At 34.9% G+C, this 20,922-nt stretch overlaps 7 protein-coding genes and 1 non-coding gene across 8 annotated transcripts; 5 read left to right on the forward strand and 3 right to left on the reverse strand.

The window, feature by feature from the left end:
• Window positions 1-1,194: 1,194 nt before the first annotated feature.
• Window positions 1,195-2,063, forward strand: LOC9314558. Its single transcript, XM_002876653.2, has one exon. It carries the CDS (start codon window positions 1,414-1,416, stop codon window positions 1,786-1,788), a length of 375 nt encoding a protein of 124 aa, XP_002876699.1. The 5' UTR covers window positions 1,195-1,413; the 3' UTR covers window positions 1,789-2,063.
• A 155-nt stretch (window positions 2,064-2,218) lies between these two features.
• Window positions 2,219-4,003, forward strand: LOC9312768 (NPL4-like protein 1). Its single transcript, XM_021025677.1, has 3 exons — window positions 2,219-2,298; window positions 2,350-3,356; window positions 3,615-4,003. The coding sequence occupies exons 2-3, from the start codon at window positions 2,370-2,372 to the stop codon at window positions 3,867-3,869; spliced, it is 1,242 nt and encodes a 413-aa protein (XP_020881336.1). The 5' UTR covers window positions 2,219-2,298; window positions 2,350-2,369; the 3' UTR covers window positions 3,870-4,003.
• A 76-nt stretch (window positions 4,004-4,079) lies between these two features.
• On the reverse strand, window positions 4,080-4,152 carry TRNAA-UGC. Its single transcript has one exon. It is a non-coding gene; the product is annotated as a tRNA-Ala (tRNA).
• Window positions 4,153-9,955: 5,803 nt separating this feature from the next.
• LOC9312769 (gibberellin receptor GID1B) lies at window positions 9,956-11,996 on the forward strand. The gene is made up of 2 exons (XM_021026548.1): window positions 9,956-10,284; window positions 10,498-11,996. The coding sequence occupies exons 1-2, from the start codon at window positions 10,246-10,248 to the stop codon at window positions 11,533-11,535; spliced, it is 1,077 nt and encodes a 358-aa protein (XP_020882207.1). The 5' UTR covers window positions 9,956-10,245; the 3' UTR covers window positions 11,536-11,996.
• Window positions 11,997-16,676: 4,680 nt separating this feature from the next.
• Window positions 16,677-17,701, forward strand: LOC9312770. Its single transcript, XM_021025512.1, has 2 exons — window positions 16,677-17,149; window positions 17,222-17,701. Exons 1-2 carry the CDS (start codon window positions 16,885-16,887, stop codon window positions 17,560-17,562), a joined length of 606 nt encoding a protein of 201 aa, XP_020881171.1. The 5' UTR covers window positions 16,677-16,884; the 3' UTR covers window positions 17,563-17,701.
• A 120-nt stretch (window positions 17,702-17,821) lies between these two features.
• On the forward strand, window positions 17,822-18,953 carry LOC9312771 (methyl-CpG-binding domain-containing protein 4). Its single transcript, XM_002876657.2, has 2 exons — window positions 17,822-17,941; window positions 18,298-18,953. Exons 1-2 carry the CDS (start codon window positions 17,897-17,899, stop codon window positions 18,799-18,801), a joined length of 549 nt encoding a protein of 182 aa, XP_002876703.1. The 5' UTR covers window positions 17,822-17,896; the 3' UTR covers window positions 18,802-18,953.
• LOC9312772 lies at window positions 18,932-19,618 on the reverse strand. The gene has a single exon (XM_002878444.2). It carries the CDS (start codon window positions 19,578-19,580, stop codon window positions 19,035-19,037), a length of 546 nt encoding a protein of 181 aa, XP_002878490.1. The 5' UTR covers window positions 19,581-19,618; the 3' UTR covers window positions 18,932-19,034.
• A 504-nt stretch (window positions 19,619-20,122) lies between these two features.
• On the reverse strand, window positions 20,123-20,831 carry LOC9314559. Its single transcript, XM_002878445.2, has one exon. It carries the CDS (start codon window positions 20,739-20,741, stop codon window positions 20,334-20,336), a length of 408 nt encoding a protein of 135 aa, XP_002878491.1. The 5' UTR covers window positions 20,742-20,831; the 3' UTR covers window positions 20,123-20,333.
• Window positions 20,832-20,922: the final 91 nt, after the last annotated feature.

The raw sequence follows: 20,922 nt of genomic DNA on the forward strand, positions 1-20,922 counted from the left end.
TTTTTGGACCATTTAATTTTCATGTAAATTGGACCACTTATCTCGTATTATCCCCATCTAATCTAGTATCAGATCACTTCACGTATTACCTAATTAGCTCTGAACGATTTGTGTCATCTGTCTATTAATACAATGATAGTTTCCTATGTATTATAACACGGGCCTTATGAAAGCCCATTAGGATATGCGTGTAAAGCATCGGCCCACTAATTTTAAAATTTCTTTTAAGAACAAAAAAAAAAACTTCGAGCAAAATTGGAATTTTAGAAACGATTGGATGATTTTTCAAAATTGGTAGCTTCTCCAACTTTCTGCGTATAGCCGTTAACTACCAAATCACAATTGTCGGGTTCGTGTATAGGCTCACAATGTAACGCTTGTAATTTATGCATGCACGTAAAGTATGTTTGTATTATTAAATAATGAATGGATTGGATTATATATGTGATTTCTGATAACCTGATGAGTGGTGCTACATTATTATAGCATGAGACAAGCTAACCCTCATATCTTCGACACTTGGACGTACCTAAATGATGTTTGGTCTTTCATTCATTATGCAATCATATAGATAATAACACCAAACCCAATTTTAGGAAGATTGTTGGATCATTGTTTTGTTAGGAATACTAGTTAATAAGAACTGAAAATACTATTCATATTGCTAAGATAACTGTTCAAGTATATATGGATCATTTTTTTATTTCATATGAATTAGATTAATTTGTTTATCAGAATTGAACATTACTATAACATTACACCAAAAAAAAAAAGAATTGAACATTACTATCTTTATTTTATTGTTATCATTTTCCACTATTATATACTCCATCTGTATTTGAAAAAATGTCGTTTCAACTGTTTTTGGGTGAATTAAGAAAGGACACAGAATTACAAAACTAACCTTATGAGAAACGATTATTTACAATTATATTTTATATTTTTTAAATCAATTAAGAAAGGACACAGAATTTTATGAAAATCGATTCGTATCTGTAGTTTTGGTAATTTAGACTGATTAATTATGATCAATTGATTGAGGGTAATTTAGAAAATTTTATGCAAAAGTTTTTAAAATGATAACTAATTAAAAACACAGAAAAAAGGCTAGAACGACATTTATTCAAATACGGAGGGAGTATGATTTACTATATCCCTTATAAAAGATTACTATTTATATAAAAAGTCACACCTTCTAGAAGCCGAATCCCAGATAAGTTGCATACAATCTCTTTGTCTTTTTTAGTTTATATTATAATTAAAAAATCTCTTTATTAAAGCGGCCAAGAAATCTGATTTAGCAACGTTATATATCTCTTCTCATATATACACATGTACATGTAAAGAGAGATTCATTTGTGTGTTGTGCTTGTGTTTTTGTAATATTCCAGGAAAGGAAAAAAAAATCAAATAATGAACATGACAAAGAACAACGTCGTTGAAGTGTCACCATTTTTGTTCATGGAAGCATCTGCAGATTCCGAGACGACCCATCAGGAACGTGGACACGATGGAGATGATGTGAAAGGTCGTGAAGAATGTGGTGAAGATGCTGAGTCATGCAGGTGCGAGACGTCAACGAGTCAAAGGACGAGTAGGTCAACGGATTTTGACCCGGTTGAAGAAGAAGCTGACGTCGCCGGAGAAAATGAAGATGACGATGAGGAAGACGGAGAGGTGAATAGTTATGGGAGAGACGGCGAAAAGCTGACAGTTGATTCATCTTCGAGGTTGATGAGTGAGATTGAAAAAAGTCGAATGTTTTGGGAAGCTTGTTTGGCTTCTTAATACGTACAGTATATATGTTATATATTCTGTATTATTCTACATTAAGTTATAGACTTATAATCGGTTACGTGTTTGAATGTATTGATGAGATACATCTGTTGTAAATTTGGAGTAGTAATATACATGTGATTTCCCGACTTATAGCGTATAGATGTTTTTCTTTTTCCCTTTTGTTCCGTTTATCTAATGTCTCATCATATACCATGCACTAGTTTCCGGTTAAAATTTGAAAGGCAAGAAAAGCAATCGAGAGAGAAGAAAAAAAGAAGTTGTCGACCCTATGGGCTAACTAGTAAAAAGCCCATTAAAGCTAAGTGTGTGTAAAAGGAAAACTCTCGCTTCACTAAACGTCGCCGTTTAGGCAATCATCGTCCCTTTAGTTTTTTTGGTCTTCTCGATGCTTCCTTAATCTGGGAAACTAGCTTCTTCGAATCTCAGAGCTAGCTTTTCTTCTCTAATTGGTAGACGAAACTCCTAAGTATATACCTTCCAAAAACCCTCACTTCAAGTATTTGTTCTTCCTCTCTTTGGTTTCGTTTTTTTCTCCCTCAAATTTCTGGGATTTGTTTTGAACGAAGAAGATGACGATGCTGAGAATCCGAAGCAGAGATGGATTGGAGAGAGTGAGCGTAGATGGACCTCATATTACAGTCTCCCAACTCAAAACCCTAATCCAAGATCAGCTTCAGATCCCTATCCATAACCAAACCTTATCCACCAATCGAAACCTTCTCCTCGCCAAAACCCCTGCTGATTTCCTAGGGTTCACCGACATGGCCGATCCAAACCTCCGAATCTCGTCTCTCAATCTCGCCCACGGCTCTATGCTCTTCCTTGCTTACGAAGGTGAGCGCACGATTCGTGGTGGTCCTGCCGTTACACCTGCTGGTTCCTTCGGGAGGAAGATGACCGTTGAAGATCTAATCGCTCGGCAGATGCGCGTCGGTCGCCAGGAGAAGTCTCACTGCGATTCCGTCTCGTTCGATCGCGATTGCGCCAACGCGTTTCAGCATTACGTCAACGAGTCGCTTGCCTTCGCTGTCAAACGCGGTGGATTCATGTACGGTAACGTCTCTGAGGAAGGTCAGGTTGAGGTGAATTTCATCTACGAGCCACCGCAGCAAGGGATGGAGGATAATCTGATTCTGATGAGAGACTCTGAGGAAGAGAAACGTGTTGATGCTATTGCTTTAGGGTTAGGGATGAGGAGAGTTGGGTTTATATTCAACCAGACTGTGACTCAGGACAAGAAGGAGTACACTTTGTCTAACGTTGAGGTGTTGCTCGCGGCGCAGCTTCACGCCGAGAGCGAATTGAAGGAGTGGGTCACTGCGGTTGTGAAGCTTGAGATCAATGAGGATGGTGCCGCTGATGTTCACTTCGAGGCGTTTCAGATGAGTGATATGTGCGTTAGGTTGTTTAAAGAAGGATGGTTCGAGACTGAGATTGGATCCGAGGATGATCCCAAGCTCTCCAAGTTGAAGAAAGAGGTTGTTGTTGGAGTCAAGGACGTTAAAGAAGTCGATAATGATTTCTTCCTTGTTCTCGTCAAGATCTTGGATCATCAGGTTCGTTTTTCTACCTTTTTTTAGCATATGGAATCACAGTTTAGGTGGGAACTTGGTGGTAATTGATTGGTGATAGGAATCAACGGATGATAGATAACTTGTGAAATTTTAATCTCTGCGATTTTCTGGTATGAGTGCAGAGCTTGATTAGCCTTTGCTAGGAAGAACAAGTTTTATTTAGATTTGACTGTTATGAATTTACAAGTATCATGATTGTTTTGTTTATGTTGATGTATAATTGTGTATTTGGTTGTGCAGGGATCGCTGTCGTGTACCTTCCCTATAGAGAACCGGAACATTCAAACAACAATGCGGGCTTTGAAAACGCACATGGAGCGAGCAAGGAGCCTCCCATTTGTGAAGAGGATCTCTGATTTTCATCTGCTTCTCTTTGTGGCTCAGTTTCTAGACGTATCATCCGACGTCCCTGCGTTGGCTGAGTGCGTCCGTCTTCAGTCTCATGTCCCTGAGGGTTATGAGTTGCTCATCGACTCCATGGCCAATACTTGTTAAATTTTACAAGTCTGTGTGTTCATATCCTCTCCTTCAGATTTGTGTACAACTTTTACTTCTTCCCTTAAATTTAAAACTAAAGGAGAAAGATTTAGAAAAGTTAAGTTCTTAATTAAGTGGTACTTTTTATTGGATTATCCTGTTCAAAGTTCCATGAAACACGTACTAGTTATATTTCACAGATAAGTTGTTGTATTAAAAACGATGTGTTGGAGATGCGGGGGATCGAACCCCGTGCCTCTCGCATGCAAAGCGAGCGCTCTACCATTTGAGCTACATCCCCATTTGATATTATGTCGCCGAGCTTTACAAAATAAAATCAACGTAATATTAAAAATTGGATTGTTCCTAGGGCTGGGCTTTTAAACCGAACCGAATGTACCGAACCGAAACCGAAGCAAAAAAAACCGAACCGAACCGAAAATTTGAAAATAACCGAATGGATACTAAATTTGATAACCGAAATAACCGTAACCGAATCGGTACCGAACCGAAATACCCGAAATACAATTATATTTTCGAAATAATTAGTTATTTATTGACCAAATAATCAAAAATACTTGAAAAATCTATAAAAATAGTAAAAATACTCAAAAATAACCAAAAAATATTCGAAAATACTCAAAAATAACCGAAATATCGGAAAATATCCTAAGCAAAATAACCGAATGGATACTAAATTTTAAAACCGAAAGAACCGGAACCAAACCGAAACCGAACCGAAATTTCAAAATATCCGAATAGATACTAAATTTTAAAACCGAAAGAACCGAAAACCGAATGGATCCAACCGATAACCAAACGGATAACCGAAAGCCCAGGCCTATTTGTTCCAGTCCAACTTCTGTCTTAAAGCCCAAACCTTCGATGTTGGACGGTTGCTTTTCATGACAAAAAACGACAACTTAAGAGCGGACAGCAAACAAAATACTTTTTGTCGTCTTCTTTCACTTTTGAAAATTTATCCCAAAATCAAAAAGTCTGATAGTGGGGAAGACTTGGGTTAAAAAGCTCGTTCAACACACATTAGTCTGTCTATTTCATTTTTTTTATTATTTTTTAAGGGAGCTCGAGATAAGCATATCTCCATTGAATTATCATGCTTACAAAACTGATGATAGTATTGAAATATTTTATTTAAATGTACATTTTCTTGGTCTTTGATACTTTGTTATATACCATAATCCATTTATTTCTTTATTTTCAGAATCAAAACCTATACATGACGAAATTTCAAAAGTGTAACTAGAATCTCTATGAGGGAAATGAATTATTGGACATACTCGACCAAATCTCTACGAATCAGGGAAGAAACCCTAATTCATTTGAACTATTATTGTTAGTTGATGAATATCTCTGAATAAATGCGTAGTCAAACATTGAAGTTTCGAATATTAGTGTTTCTTCCAAAGCCTGATTAATTGAGTTCCATATTATTTCCCTTCCCAAACGATAGTGGAAGAAAATACTAATTAATGAGCGAAAGTTTTATTCATTTTGGAAAGGTAAGGAGTGGAAAATGTGAGCACACGCACCAAAAAAGACAAAATAGATGACGACAAAATTAAGAAAGCCTCATATAGACACGCGAATCATATACCTTAGCGTGTTCTCCTTTTGATCCTCTTTTTTTTTTTGGTTGATTGCTTTAGTTAAAAAAAAGAAATGGAATTTTAATTCAAAAAATTAATCAACATCACCTTCTAAAAAGCTAAACCGTCCCATATTATTTTAACTCTTTATATATATTTAAATATTCTTATATTATAAATTTTTTATTGATTTTAAATATATAAATTATAATATTTAAAATTTCTTAAAAACTCGTTCCGTTATATAACTTTGTCTACCAATATAACCCGTCTCGTATTATTGTAACTCTTTATATAGGTACAAATGTTCATAATATTATAAACTTTTTATTGTTTTTAAATATTTGAATTATATTATTTAAAATTTTTTAAAAGTTTAAATTTAACATTTCCGATAAAATGAAGCAGGTAAACCAAAAAAATAAAATGAAACGGTATATAATTTTAAATTTGGATGCTTATTAAGTTGAGCTTTTTGTTCATTCTTGAATTCATTTTGATCTAATTTATAATATGATTCTGAATCAATATTTAAACATTTTAGCCAATATGGCACGTTGAACAAATACCTTTTCATCAATTGGGTAAATATATATCCGTTTTAAAAAATTTGAATCCCAATATAACGATTCAAAACAGTTTAAAAATGACAAACAAAGATGATATGAGAATTATATTTCTAAATCTTAACCAAATCTTCTAAATATTTATATTATTAATATAGAATATCCGGTTCATAATTTCGGATATGTTTTGACCCGATCCAATAAAGATATGAACTATCCGGTGTAAGATTTATGAAGGAAATTTTTATCTGGTCGGATACCAAATTTGTCGGATAATAATTGAACCCATCCGCTAAAAATTTACACTACAAAATACTAGTATAGATTGTGATAACAAATTACAAAACAAGAGACGTGCGAAAATAAAAAAACTAAGTATCCGTTTCATATTTATCAATTTGTCGGTCTATAGAGGAGATTATTTTAATCTAATCATACTTTCATTCACATTTCGTTATATGTTTTTTTTTTTAAGAGAAACGGTCTAAGAATTATTTCAGAATACATTTTAGGTATTACATGCGAAACACCAAATGCCCAAACATAATACTATAGCTTTTAAGTCGTTATGTCCAATTACCTCTTAATATTTGTATGTAGTTGTAAAAATACTAAGGCTCCGACTGGTAACCATTAAAAGAACAAAAAGAAATTGATAAAAAAGAACAATGCGGAATGGAACAAACAATTTTTGAGGAACGAAAAGGAAAAGATGCAGAGAATGTATAAAATGTACTATTATGATGAATGGTAACCAAACAATAAAATTATCTTTAAAGATATATTAAATAGTAAATAAATCAAATTTCAATGAAAACTACTAAATATTTTTTATATTTATTTAATTTTATATTTAATTTGAAACTAAAATTTGTGAACTAAATTTATATATATCATTTTAAATAATAATATTTAATATTAACATAAAATAAAATTGAAAGAGTAATTTAAAATATATTATTCTTGTACAATATAAACATTTTTAAATTTATTTTGCTATTTATATAATTTTCAAATGAAGACTTAAGAGTAATTCAGCATGAAATTCTTATCAAAAATATTCTTTCTGTTAATATATTGTGAAGATATGAAAATTATTATATAATAAAATACAAATATTATTGATAAATATTATTTTTTCTTTATTTTAAAATAAAAACTAATTTTAATATTTGTTTTTTTTGTTCCTCATCAAATTTGGAGAGAAATATTTTTTTTTCTAGTGTTCTTCTTTTGGTGAGGAATATAGAGGAATGATGTGGAAAAAATATTACTTGTAAATGGTAAAAATATCGAGGAACAAACTTCCCACGAAAACAGAACTATCATTGTGGGGAGCGTTACATTCTTTTTGATTTTTTTCCTAAATTATAGTTACCAATTAAAGCTTAGGAAAATTAAGTTGTATCGGGACAAAACAACGGCTGAGATCTACTGTTTTGGTCCCATCATCGAGAGATTCATGGTTCTGATTTGTCAAATCCAAGAGATAGACCAAAAAGCAACATTATAGGACCTATCTTGTAAATTAACGTCGTTATTTTTTATTTTTTGGGTTCGCAGCGCAGCCACCAAAGTAGGACCTGTTCCTCAGTTCCCTTACGTTTTAACTAACCTTGATTTTTTTTTAATTTAATTGTTGATTAATTGTTCGGATTCTAACACCCGCAAAACTTTCGTTGAACCTTCTTTTGAATAATCATAACTCCATTAAATTTAATTCATACGTAGTTGTTTAATTTGATCAATATTGCGGTTTTATGTCCTAATGCATTGAATCTCCAGTTTAAACAAGGGTAATTTATTATGCTAGAGAGATAAGGAAGAGAGAAAAGAGGACCTTTGGGTATAGTCAGAAGGTTTTGTCTTTTTGACAGAGAGTTACTGGCGTGTGACGGCCACGCGCTTTTTGTCACACCACGACAAAATCTTAAAGCCCATTCCCACATTCCACCTAATGGGCCCGTATTAAGTTTTTTTTTTAAACAAGTCAAAGGATTTGAATTGGAGCGGCCGATTTATATATTTTCCAAGCGATATTTTCTCCAAATAAGAGGATTTAAAATGACAAGTCAAATGTGGAAGTCCCTTTCGTTCATTGGTTGATCAAGGGTTGATTAATGTTTCTATACCAAGAAGTATGGGTTCGAATCCTAGATATAATGATTTATTAACAAATTTGCAGATTAGTGGAAGCAAGTGTGCAAGAAATTTCCAGCAATGTACAATTATAGCCGTTCGCCAAGATTTTATGCCGAAAAGGAAGTGTCGCCAGATCGTGGATCATTGAAAATATTCATCAAGATCACAAAAAAGAAAGTATAGTCTATCGTGAAAGTATGCAAACATGAGACATATACAATTGATTTAATAGAATCGTAAAAAGCAGTTGAAAAATGAGTAAATGACAGAACACGATCAGAAGTCAAAACCTAAGAAGTACAAAATAGCTAAAATTAATTATATACACACATATTTCGAATTAACGTATTAAAAATAAAGCAACATATGATAAGTAAAGTCGTACGTTCAATGATATTATGAGGTTTATTCTTTTCACTTTTGAAAAAACCTATAATTGTATTATTATTAATATTTAGAAAAGAAATAAAACGCACAAAAGAAAAAAACTAAAGAGAAGTGAAAATCCAAGGTTGAAAGAGAGGGTCCCTGACAGAAGGCATGATGTCATCCGCCCAAAATAGAACACGTTTAGACAGTAGTGGCAATTACTCGTAAAATTTGCATAGAGGACGAGGGTAGTTTCGGGACATCACATATGTTTTAATTAACCAAAAGAAAACAACACAACCCTTTTGTCGCCACATGCCATGGCGTTGGTCGCACGCTGGATAGCCTTTTTTTTTTGGTTTGTCACCTTCCCTTAAAAATTAAATTAATTCTCTAATCTATTAATTTTACAATTTGCATTCACATTTATATAATAAAACAAACCAAAATAAGCTCTCTTTGTCTTTCACCCATCACAAGTCACAACCATCAAATTATAAAAAAAAAAAGAAAAACAAGATCCAAAACTTTATGTTAGAAATTTTCTCTTTATCTTTTTAAATAGTTTAAAGCTGGCCTTACCATAACTTTTTTTTTGTATTATATATCATTAGATGATGAATGATCTTTTCGATCAACTTTCTTTTCTTTTCTTGTGAATACGTGCTTAAAATTCGTTTCATGTCACATGGAACCAATTGACAAATGGAACAGTATAAAATTATGAAGAGTATAATTGAAAAGAAAATATCACAAAATGCTAGTAGAATAGAAAGAAATCGTGGAATGTAAAAGGAAGAATATATATATATATATATATATATATATATATATATATACATACTCGTAGACAACAAAACCAAAGAAAAATGCAAGAAAATAAATAATTGGGCATTAAGTGCAATGTCACAAAATGACAAAATTGTATAATATGATTAAAAAACCACATAGCCACATAATATTGTTTTGTGCCAACGTATAAATAACGTGAAAAAAGAAAAAAGAAAATCCGTAATAAAAAAAAGGGAGGGAGGGAGGTGGTCAAAAGGAGCACTAATGAGAGAGTGTCAGGACTGGCGTGTCCATTAGCCAATTGTAATCCCTTCTCTCTCTCTTCACATGACACCGTGGCGGTCTCTTTTGTTTTTTTAAACACGTATTTTTTCATATTGATATTATTAATACTACTAATATTTATTTATTCGACTATTATTTATAAATGTTTTTTTTTTTTTAATGTGCCGACTAAAATCAATTTTACCTTATCGTCCGTCGTCCGTCGACAAAATTTATTTATTTATTTATTTAAAAAAAAGAAAAAAGAATGGATTAGTAGAAGGAGAGAAGGAAACAGTAAAAAAGGGAGGGTCCATTGGTCTTCCTTGTTCATTTCCTAATAACCTCTCTCTATCTCTCTCACCTTTGACTCTCTCTTTCTCTCACTACTACTACTACCATCAACGAGCCCCAGCTCTCTCTGTCTCTCTCTCTCTCTCTGGTTTCTCTGTACTTGCCTTGCTATCTTCTTTTCTCCAGCTCTCTTTTTCTCTTTTCTGGGTTTGTTTTTAAATCTTCTTCTTCCATCTCCACTGCTTAATAACCTCCCCGGCTGCCGATAGAGTGAGGGAGAGAGTCAATTACTGGTATGAGTTCTTCGTTTCATTGAAATTATACACAACAACAAGATTACAAATATTTGCTCCAACTATGGCTGGTGGAAACGAAGTCAACCTTAACGAATGCAAGGTACTTACTTTCTCCTCTCATCCCAAAAACTCTCCCTTTTTTGCCATTTTTGTTTTCTTCTTCCTTGCCCTCGGTTTATTTGCTTCTCTTCAATTGAAGATCATATAGATTCACCTGTACGGATGAATTTTGTTTTTCTTCCAAAAAAAAAATCTAAGACGTCCCATCATATCCTCTCTAATGTTTTTATTTTTATTTTTTTGCTCTCTGTAGAGAATTGTCCCACTCAACACATGGGTCCTCATTTCCAATTTCAAGCTTGCTTACAAAGTCCTCCGTCGTCCTGACGGTTCCTTCAACCGCGACCTCGCCGAGTTTCTTGACCGTAAAGTTCCCGCTAACACTTTCCCTGTCGACGGCGTTTTCTCCTTCGACCACGTCGACTCTACCACTAACCTTCTCACCAGAATCTACCAACCTGCGTCTCTCCTTGACCTGACCCGTCACGGAACCCTCGAGCTTACCAAACCTCTCAGCACTACGGAGATCGTCCCTGTCCTCATTTTCTTCCATGGAGGTAGCTTCACTCATTCCTCGGCCAATAGTGCCATCTACGACACTTTCTGCCGACGCCTTGTCACCATTTGCGGTGTTGTTGTTGTCTCTGTTGATTACCGGAGATCGCCTGAGCATCGCTACCCTTGTGCTTACGACGATGGATGGAATGCTCTCAAATGGGTCAAGTCCAGAGTCTGGCTTCAGAGTGGTAAAGACTCCAATGTTTATGTTTATTTGGCTGGAGATAGCTCAGGAGGCAACATAGCTCACAATGTTGCTGTCAGAGCAACGAAAGAAGGAGTCAAAGTGTTGGGGAACATTCTTCTTCACCCAATGTTTGGTGGACAAGAGAGGACTGAGTCTGAGAAGAGCCTTGATGGCAAATACTTTGTGACTATACAGGATCGAGATTGGTATTGGAGGGCTTTTTTACCTGAAGGTGAAGATAGAGATCATCCAGCATGTAATCCCTTTGGCCCGAGAGGTCAAAGCCTTAGAGGTGTCAACTTTCCCAAGAGTCTTGTCGTTGTGGCTGGTTTAGATCTTGTTCAGGATTGGCAATTAGCTTACGTGGATGGCCTTAAGAAGAATGGTCTTGAAGTGAATCTCTTGTATTTGAAACAAGCTACCATCGGGTTTTACTTCTTGCCTAACAATGATCACTTTCATTGTCTTATGGAAGAGTTGAAAAAGTTTGTGCACCCCATAGAGGATTCTCAAAGCAAGTCAAGTCCTTTGCTTCTTACTCCGTAGGAACAACAACAACAAGGTCTAGTCATGTTGCTGATATATACATAAAGAGAAGAAGAAAGAGGATCGGTTTGTTTTGCCTATATATCTATGATGGGGTTTTGTACAGTTTCCACAAGTGTTGTCTAGTGTTTAGTAGCGTTTCTTTTGTGTTCCTTGGTCTCCGGAAGCATAATATCTTCTGGCTTGTTGTGAGATCTCATGGTTGCGCCTGACGAGAGACCACTTCGGTTATCGGCATCTATCGGTTTAGGGCTATACCGGGACATTGTACTTTGTTTGCGTACTAGTATGGGTAGACTTTAATTAGCTCTAGCTAGAGTACAGAGGGTAAATTACAAGACAACTAACTTGTCTTCAACATGTTGTGAAAAAAACTTATCCTTGGTGTGGATTTGTATGTTGATATTAACTTTGCTTTCTCATGCTATTAATAGAAACAGTATGTCTTTGTGGTTGTAGTTTCCCACCTTCTTCTTCTTGTTTTAGTTCATGCATTAAAAACTTTTTGGCTTACAAAAGACAAATCTCTTTAAACCCCTATTTTTCCTTGTTAGCCTCCCAAATTCGAACTCTCCAAGCAATTGCTCTATCTTTGCTACAATTGTGAAAAGAAAACAAAAATAAGAAAGATCCAAAGGTCTGAGTGAAAACCCTAGGGAGACATGTGGCAATGGCGTTGGAGTGAAGTGTAAAGAAAGAAAGAAGAGGAAATAAGTGTGAAAGAAGAGAAAAGACAAGTGTTGTGTGTGCATTTGTGGCAAAAGCTTCACAATGCCAAAACCAATCCCCCCATCCACCCAAATGAGAAAAAAGCTTATAATTCACAACCAAAATTAATATATAATTTAATGATTGAACAAAAATGTCAAAATCATCTATCGTTTTTTTTTTCTTTTGTATTCCATTATTATTAGTTTTTGTTTTTCCTTGGCATCTTTTGCCTTATTGCCTCTTTTATGTGCATGTATTTTATTTAGTATTTTTGGAGTTTCTCTGTTAGTGGTTATGAACTTTGGGAGCATCAACATGGACCCCCTCTTAGAGAAAACAATCTCTTTTGTCCACATATGTTTGTTTCTATATATTTCTACATATCTTTATAAATAGTAATTCTTTTATTATACAGTATATATACTTAATTTTGTGATGCCAAGTGGTAGGGACATCAAGGCTTGGAGAAGAAAAGGAAAAGCGATTTATTTTTCTCCTTTGTTTAGTTAGTTGTCTTCTTTTTTTTTTTTTTTTTTTTTTTTGTCAATATTAGTTGTCTTCTTTTAAATAATGATACAGGTAACTTCTTACTTTGAATATAATTTTTTTTTTCCCCGATTAACATTGACTTTTCTAGTCCTAGCCTAAGCTACATGGAATCGGAAGCGGGTATGGGGAAGCGGGTACGTTAAGAAACGCAGAAGCGATTTTTTTGGAAAAAATAGGAATCGGGTACGTTTTGGAAGCGTATATACAACAAATAAATATATAAATTATAAAATATTGTAAATTTATAAGTTATAGTCAAATTAAAAAGTTTAGGCATTTTAATTATTACATACAAATCAGAATCAAAACTACACACAGATAAAAGTATTATAATTTTAGTAATACGATATTTAAAAGTTTAATATTCTTGTATTCAATAAAAACATATAAGACAAATTAGGTATTAACAATAGTTGAAGTTGGGAATAAAATTGAGTCAAAACGTGGAAGAAAACAAAAATCATAAAAACAGTTGGGCCTCAATGGTTTAAACAATTGGGCCAAGGTAAAATAAAAAGCGAACAATCTACGTGGAAAAATAAGTCGTCTTCTTCGTTTGGATCTGGTCGAGAACCACGATTCCGATTCAAAAATCACGATTCCAACTCAGAATCGTGCACTCCCACAACGTTTCCAATCGTCACTTTTTCAGAATCGCGCTTCCCTTGCGATTCCAAGCGCTTCCGGACGCTTCCGCTTCCGTTTCCGATTCCGGAGCAGGAATCGGAACTTAGCCGGCGATTCCATGCAACGTAGGTCCTAGCATCTTTCAAAATTTTGTAATACTTTTATTTTTAAAATCTTGTCAAAGTATTTATGACCAAACTTTTGGCTCATTGATGCGTGCGTGACAAAGACTCTCTCGTTTGTCTTGTAATGAAATTGTCTTGGCAATTACTTAGGGAGAGTGTTTTTATTGTGTTAATAATTTCTAATAATAAATCAATAATGTTTCGTGTTTGGAAAATATATTGCATTATTGTAACAAAGGATCGCTCTCATATAGTTTTGTGGTCTTTAATTCTGACAAAAAATCTTAAATATGTTTGGTGATTTATCAGCATCTTATTTCTCCCTAATTCATTAATTTGTCGTTTACACTAAGATTCTTTCTTTTGTCAATGGATTGGCTTTGTCCTTTGTAGACTATATTCAATGCTTTAGATCCAACATTACAAATATATTAAATATTCATCATCTATTTTCAAAAGGGTTTGGTTTGAGAAGGGTATCAATAGGTTTTGGCTTTTGGATGCTACTTTTTTTTTTCTCTAGTTCACATTAGATTTTACAGAGTGCGGTGCGTTTGGTAGTGTTCGACTAACATATCCGATGTTAATGAGGTGTCGATCATGTATGTGGGAGGAAACAAAATTAAAGAAGAGGATTCTTTATTTTTTCTATAATCTCTAAATTTAGTGGTCAATTTATCGATAAACGTATACAAATATTAGTACATACAAAGAGAGATAAATACAATGATATGCATATTTTTTAATATATTAAACTCGATCAAACCATAATAACAACCCAAATCGAATAATAATTTTTTTTTTGTATGAATATTTTTCTTTTTCTTTTGGTACATCATAAACAATTAGAACACAAGAAAAAGAAATCCAGTCCACACTTCACCACAAAATAACCTGATCATAAGAGAAAAAAAAGAAGAAGAGAAAAGAGGTAAAGGGAAATAACGAGACTATAATATGGGAAGAATTTAAAGAGGAATAAATTACGGATTTTGTCCTTTTTCATAAGGGCATTTGTGGATTTTGCACTTTTTTTGAATAGTTTATGCATTTTGCCCTTTTTCATACTCCAAAAATATGATTTAACATGCGTTTCACTCGTTATGTTTGGGTTTAGTCGGTTCCATTTGTTCTTAGGGTTTAGTATTTGGTATAAAGTACGTATTTTTGGAAAAAAAAATCCTAAATACGTATATTTTTAAGTGTTAAAAAAGGGTAAAATCCGTAAACTATTCAAAAAAGGGCATTTTCGTAAGTTTTTTCCAAAAAAGGGCATTTTAAACAATAATCCCTTTAAAGAGTAGAGCTAGCTACTCTGAATGGAAAGTGAAATAGATGTGCAGAGATTTCATAGAAATGGAAGAAAAATAGAAAAAAAAAAGAAAACGAAAGAGAAGAAAGGAAAAGAAGAGACAAAGACATTGAACAACGATGCTTTTGTCTTTATTAGCCTATTAACCTAAACCCCTAGAGATTCAAACAATAAGACACGAACCTTTCTCATCTCGAATATATCAAACCCTAAAGACCATTTAACATCATCTCTCTCTCATAGCAGTATCACTTTTGCATTCATCATCAATTCGTCATCATGTTTGATTCACTCATTCACATGGTGGATCAGTCCAGAATATATAGACTGTATGCCGTTTAACGGTCTAAACGAGGACAATTTGTAGTACCTGTGTTTTCTTATTAAACAGCCTGTTCACATATCGTTATAACGTTTTGGGTATGCTTTTAATGATTGGCATTTGTCGACCGTCTGAAGGAGTCTTTTGGGCCGTGTAATGGGCTTTTGAATATCGTTCTATAAGCCCATCAAAGTAAGTACCATTGTTTGCGGGAAAGATATAGCGTTTTATGCAATTACGACCCGAAGCAGGTGAATGACCTCTCAATTAATTCAATGTTATCACCTCTCAATTGGTACTGCAGCCATTAGTTAATGTTAGAAACTAGTTTCAAAATTTTCGTAGAAAAATCTCATGCAAAAATCATTCTATGTGTTGTATGCGTATTTCCCAAAGAAATTCGGGAAAATTCCCAAAAAAAAACCTCATGTATTTTTTATTTGGACGTTTAATACCCAATTGTTTTCGGTTGGAAGAAAAATACACATACTAATAAAATTGTGCGATTTAATACCCAAATAATTAAATGTTGTTATTTTCATACTCACGAATTCACAACAAAAAAATATTCTAATTTTACCCTTACCATCTCAATTAATTATTAACTTTTAAATAACGTGGTATTATTTTTTATTTAAATAAAAATTAAATTTTTAATGTTTTATTTTATGTTGCCTAAAAAATAAATTTTAAATTTATATAATTAATTTATTTTAAAATTAAACATAAAAATTAGCAGAAAATCAAAAATATTAAAATAGTCATTTGTACAATCTTATTCCGTCTTTGCAATGTCAAATAGACGTTTCCTCTTCGATTCTAATTTTTTCGATTAATATCTACGAGAATTACCGGTAAACAATCTCCGTCGTCCTCTTTTGCAACCATCAAATTCGATAACCGTTCACAATCTCCTTTTAGTCCTATCCAAAATCTTCATCGCCAATAAAACTAATTTGATTTGATTCGTCGTGATGCATATGATATCAATGAGCATCAATATGAACTTTTTCTTCGTCGTGAGAAACTCTCTATTCGAATATAAATCATTCACGAATGAAACTATTTTCGACAAAATCTCAATCCGAATCTCATCGTCTCTCTCAAGATTTATCAATTCATAAAAATGGCTAATTTTATTTTTTACTTTTTCTAAATTTTTTGCTAATTAATTTTATTTTTAATTTTTAAAAATTAAATATTTGTAAAATAAACTGCAAATTATTTTGAAATTTTTTTTGGGATAACAAAGAAATGAGATATTAATAAAATTAATTTTTATTTAAATAAAAACTATTGTCGCGTAATCTAAAAGTTAATAATTAATTGAGATAGTAAGGGTAAAATTGGAATTTAATTTTTGTTGTGAGATCGTGAGTATGAAAATAACAACATTTAATTGTTTGGATATTAAATCGCACAGTTTTATTAATATATGTATTTTTTTCCAACCAAAAACAATTGTGTATTAAACGTCCAGATAAAAAATAATTAAGGTTTTTTTTGGAATTTTCCCAAAGAAATTCATATGAATAAGATTTGTTCACAAGGACAGTGGTTAACGCCGTTAGAAGGCGTCAACGTTTACAAACGACCGTTAAATAAGTAAATACTGATCACAGTTTGCCACGCTGGCAAAACTTCTCGCAGAGGGCCCACCAAATACTATAAATCTCGTTATAAGGCCCAAAAAAAAAACGAAAATGCAGAGTTGCGATCATAGAGAGAACAAGGAAGGAAGAGCGGTTATGTTAATCATGACGTCATCCTCTACGATTCTCACCGGAGAAGACGATGAAGAACACCGCACGCCGTCTTCGGCAGAGGACGACACGCCTACGCATTCTCATCGACGGCGGTGGAGCACTCCGGTGAATTCCGGAGGGGAATCTCTTCAGAGCTTCTCCGTGAGCAGATCTCTATCAGATCACGAGAATCCCGACGACGAGTGCAGCAGGGAACATAGAGGTGTGTCTGGAGTTAATCTTGACGAATATTTCTCGTGCTCATCGGAAAATAACAGTTATAGTTTCTATCTAGGAGGGAAGATATCGCCGTGGGGACCGTATGGACCGCCGCTGCTAACGGAGTCGTCGAGATCAAACGCGCCGTCGCCGCGTGGAGAAGAGAGGAGAGGAAGAAGCGTGACGAAGAAGCGAGATCTGCCACCATTTTTGACGACACTGGATTGTAACGGACGGCCGAGATTTCATCACAGGAGAGTGAGAAGCGAAGGAAGGCTAGAGATTGCCAGCGTGGCAGTAGATTCACCGGAGATCGTTAGTGTTCGGGGAAGAGAAGGACTAAGAATCGGAACAGTGAGAATCAGTCAACAAAACGACGAAGGAGAAGATGATGATGATGAGAAACAGAATCACTGATCTTCCTCGTAGAATTTTGATTTTTTCTGCTAATTTTCCGGGAAAAATCCAAGTTGTAATACTGATCCGTTAGAGAAAAAAAAGAAGGGCATTATGGGCTTTACTATTTAGGCCCATATTAATATTTTTGCTAAAAAAACCTGGCCCAAAGTCATGCGCGTACGCCGACGTGTTAATTAATGATTTGTCCGTTACAGTGATACTTTCACACAGGCTGTGCTATTATCATATCAATGTTCGAAGGAGGTCTATTTGAGAGTTAGAGAAGCATCAATTTTGGGGGACACAAGATTTGGAGAATACTTTGTTCGTCTTACTAAAAGGGGGAAGTGAGATGGAGGAAGACGAGATCGCAAAACCAGCGAAACCAAAAGCCAAGGTACTCTAACAACAGTTACTTATATATATATTTTGTTGGGGTTCTCTTCTTTGCGGTTTTCTTTTGTTCTTCCTCAGATGCGAACTTTCTAAGTGCATGCTTTTTCCTGTCTCTGGGGATCTCACTTATCTTATTATTGATTAAGTAAGTTATAGAAGAAGCCATAGGAGGATTCTAGGTTTTCAATTTCAATTTTTGGTAGTTAACACGAAATCTTTGGCCTTTGGGGTTTTGGTTTTGCAAAATCTTTGGCCTTGGTTCTTGCTGGATTAGTGTCTCTCCATATCCTTGCCTTACGTTGTTATCTCTGCCACGCTCACAAGTTTTGTGGTTGTTTCACTGAGACTTAATTGCAGAAAGACACTGCGCCAGGGAGGTTAATCGATACTTATGCTGCACAATGCGAAAACTGTCACAAGTGGAGGGTCATTGATAGCCAAGAGGAGTATGAGGATATCAGAAGTAAAATGCTTGAGGACCCTTTTAACTGTCAGAAGAAACAGGGCATGTCCTGTGAAGAGCCTGCTGATCTTGACTATGACTCCTCAAGGACTTGGGTCATCGACAAGCCTGGTCTCCCCAAAACGCCTCAAGGTTTCAGGAGGAGCCTAGTTCTCAGAAAAGACTACTCTAAGATGGATACCTACTATTTTACTCCAACCGGGAAGAAGCTAAGGAGTCGCAATGAAATCGCAGCCTTTGTTGAAGCCAATCCGGAATTCAAGAACGCACCCCTCGGAGACTTCAATTTTACTGTCCCCAAGGTCATGGAAGATACTGTTCCTCCTGTTCCTAAGCTTGGCTCTCCGATTTCTACCACTACTACAGAGAAGAGCAGTTTCAAGCAGATCCAAGACTAATATGTTCTCCGTGTATCCCAATTTGTTCCCTTTTTCTATGTTCCTTCTGATAATCCCTAAAACAATGCTTCTTGAGTATGTGTAGATTTGATGCTCTCTAAAACTGTTATGAAAACATCTCTAAACTCAATTTCAAACTAAAATGTTAAATATCCCTTATTTTAATTTGGATTCTTACACCAAAAACACACACACTTATTCCTTAGAAATCCCTTCTTAAAAGATTTTAAACATTAAGTAGAAGAAGCAACAGCTCCGGGAATTCTCTCATGGCAAATCCTCATGCACCTTATAGTGAGCGGTTCCTCTTGAAGAATACTGCACGATGTCTCGCAGACTTCCTCGTTGGACGTGAAGCATCCGGACATGCATTTTTTGTAGGCCTCTGGTCCAATGTAAGATGGGCATTTTCTGTTGCAGTATGCCTGCAACTCCCCGTTAGCAACCCCATCTCCTCCTATGGACTTGGTGCGAGGGCAAACGGCCATGCATTGTTGATAGAGTCCTTCAAAGGGTTTGCAAAATGCATCGCAGAAGGGATTGGGTTCTTCTTCTTGTCGTCCACTTGTCTCTTTCTCCATCTCCATCATCATCTGTTCATTGCACCTATCTTCACACTCTTTCCTGTTGTGGATATCATGTTTGCAGTCGTGCTTGCACTGTTCCACCACCAAATCTTCTACTGCACTTGACACTGTTGCACTTTCCAACACCAGAATAGCCCAAATCAGTGAGATGACTACTAACTTTGCGTTTGTTGGTGTCATGCCTCTAGTCATGGTTAGCAGATTATAGGTTATACTATATAGAGGAGTTGGTTTGTGACATGCAAGATTCTACGGGTGTTATGGGTACGTGTTGGTCAAGATTCTTCTACCATCCACTTGTACATCATGCTTTAGCCTGTGCATAGTCGTGTCCAAATCCAACATAAGAGAAGCTCAAAAAAAACGAAAAAAGAGAGAGAGAGAGAGAGAGAGAGAGGAGACAAGTTCCAATGACTTCAATTGACCCTTGCATTGAATTTGAGATGGTGTAAGGCATATGTCCTTTTCTTCTTTATTTCTTCATTTTCTTGAATGAAAGATGGATTCATTCACACACAAAATAGTTTTAGTGGTTTTGCAAGCTATGTTTATTAGGCAAAAATGAACTTATCATGTCATCGACAATGAATTGAGAGGAAGAATCAAATCTGATATAATTTCCTTAGCATGATTTGATTCCCCAATCTGCATATCAATATAGTGAGATGAGCATGGAAAATGAAACCTGTCAATCATGGTAGGTACATTGCGAACCTAAAGGTCTTAGCTACACCTTTGAAGATAAGTTCTTGGAATTTATGCAATAAAAAGATTTCAGAATACATGTAATTTATGAAGAATGCAGCTAGTATTTTTATCGTAAAAATGAATTGATGAAAAACATAGATAGGATTCCTTAAGACAGACTATATGAAGTGAAGAAAGGAAAGTGAAGAAAGGAAAGAGTCTCTCTGTGCAAAACAGAGAAGTCATCATGTTTTTTGGCTATAAGCCTTTTCGCATCTTCGCGAGTCTACTCTCAATGAAAGCATGCGATTTCGTATTTATATCATTGAAAAGAGGCTTCGGCTTTGTCATACCAGCTCCAGTTTGAGCTACTGATCGCCTAACGCTCAGCTCACTCGCCAAGTTCTTCTTTGAGCCGTTACTTCCATTAACCAGCATGATCACCCTCTCTTTCTCCGAGCTTCTTGAGAAATTGATGGGATTTGCGTTATCCTCGGAGTCTTCTCTTTGCTTGAAATAAATTGTGATATCAGATTTTGATTCTTTCTTGATCAGTTTCTTCGTCACAGACCTATCTTCCTTGTGACCCTTCATGAGTTTAACGACCACCAACCTTAAAAGCCGGCGAAAAATGCCTCTCTTGTCATCATCTTTTCCTCTCTGCATCCTCTCTTTGTTTACATGAATGTTTAATTATGGTGTTGCTTTATTATATGAAAAAATTAGTGGGATTATGGATTTTTTTTTTTTTTCCAATTGGTTTGCTTTGATTCTACGCTTTGGGGGAAAATGTGATTGTCTTTGTCTTTTCTATATCAAAAGAAAACAGAATTTATCTAGTTTCTTC

This window comes from Arabidopsis lyrata (genome assembly GCF_000004255.2).
Source record: "Arabidopsis lyrata subsp. lyrata unplaced genomic scaffold ARALYscaffold_5, whole genome shotgun sequence".
Lineage (NCBI taxonomy): Eukaryota > Viridiplantae > Streptophyta > Magnoliopsida > Brassicales > Brassicaceae > Arabidopsis > Arabidopsis lyrata.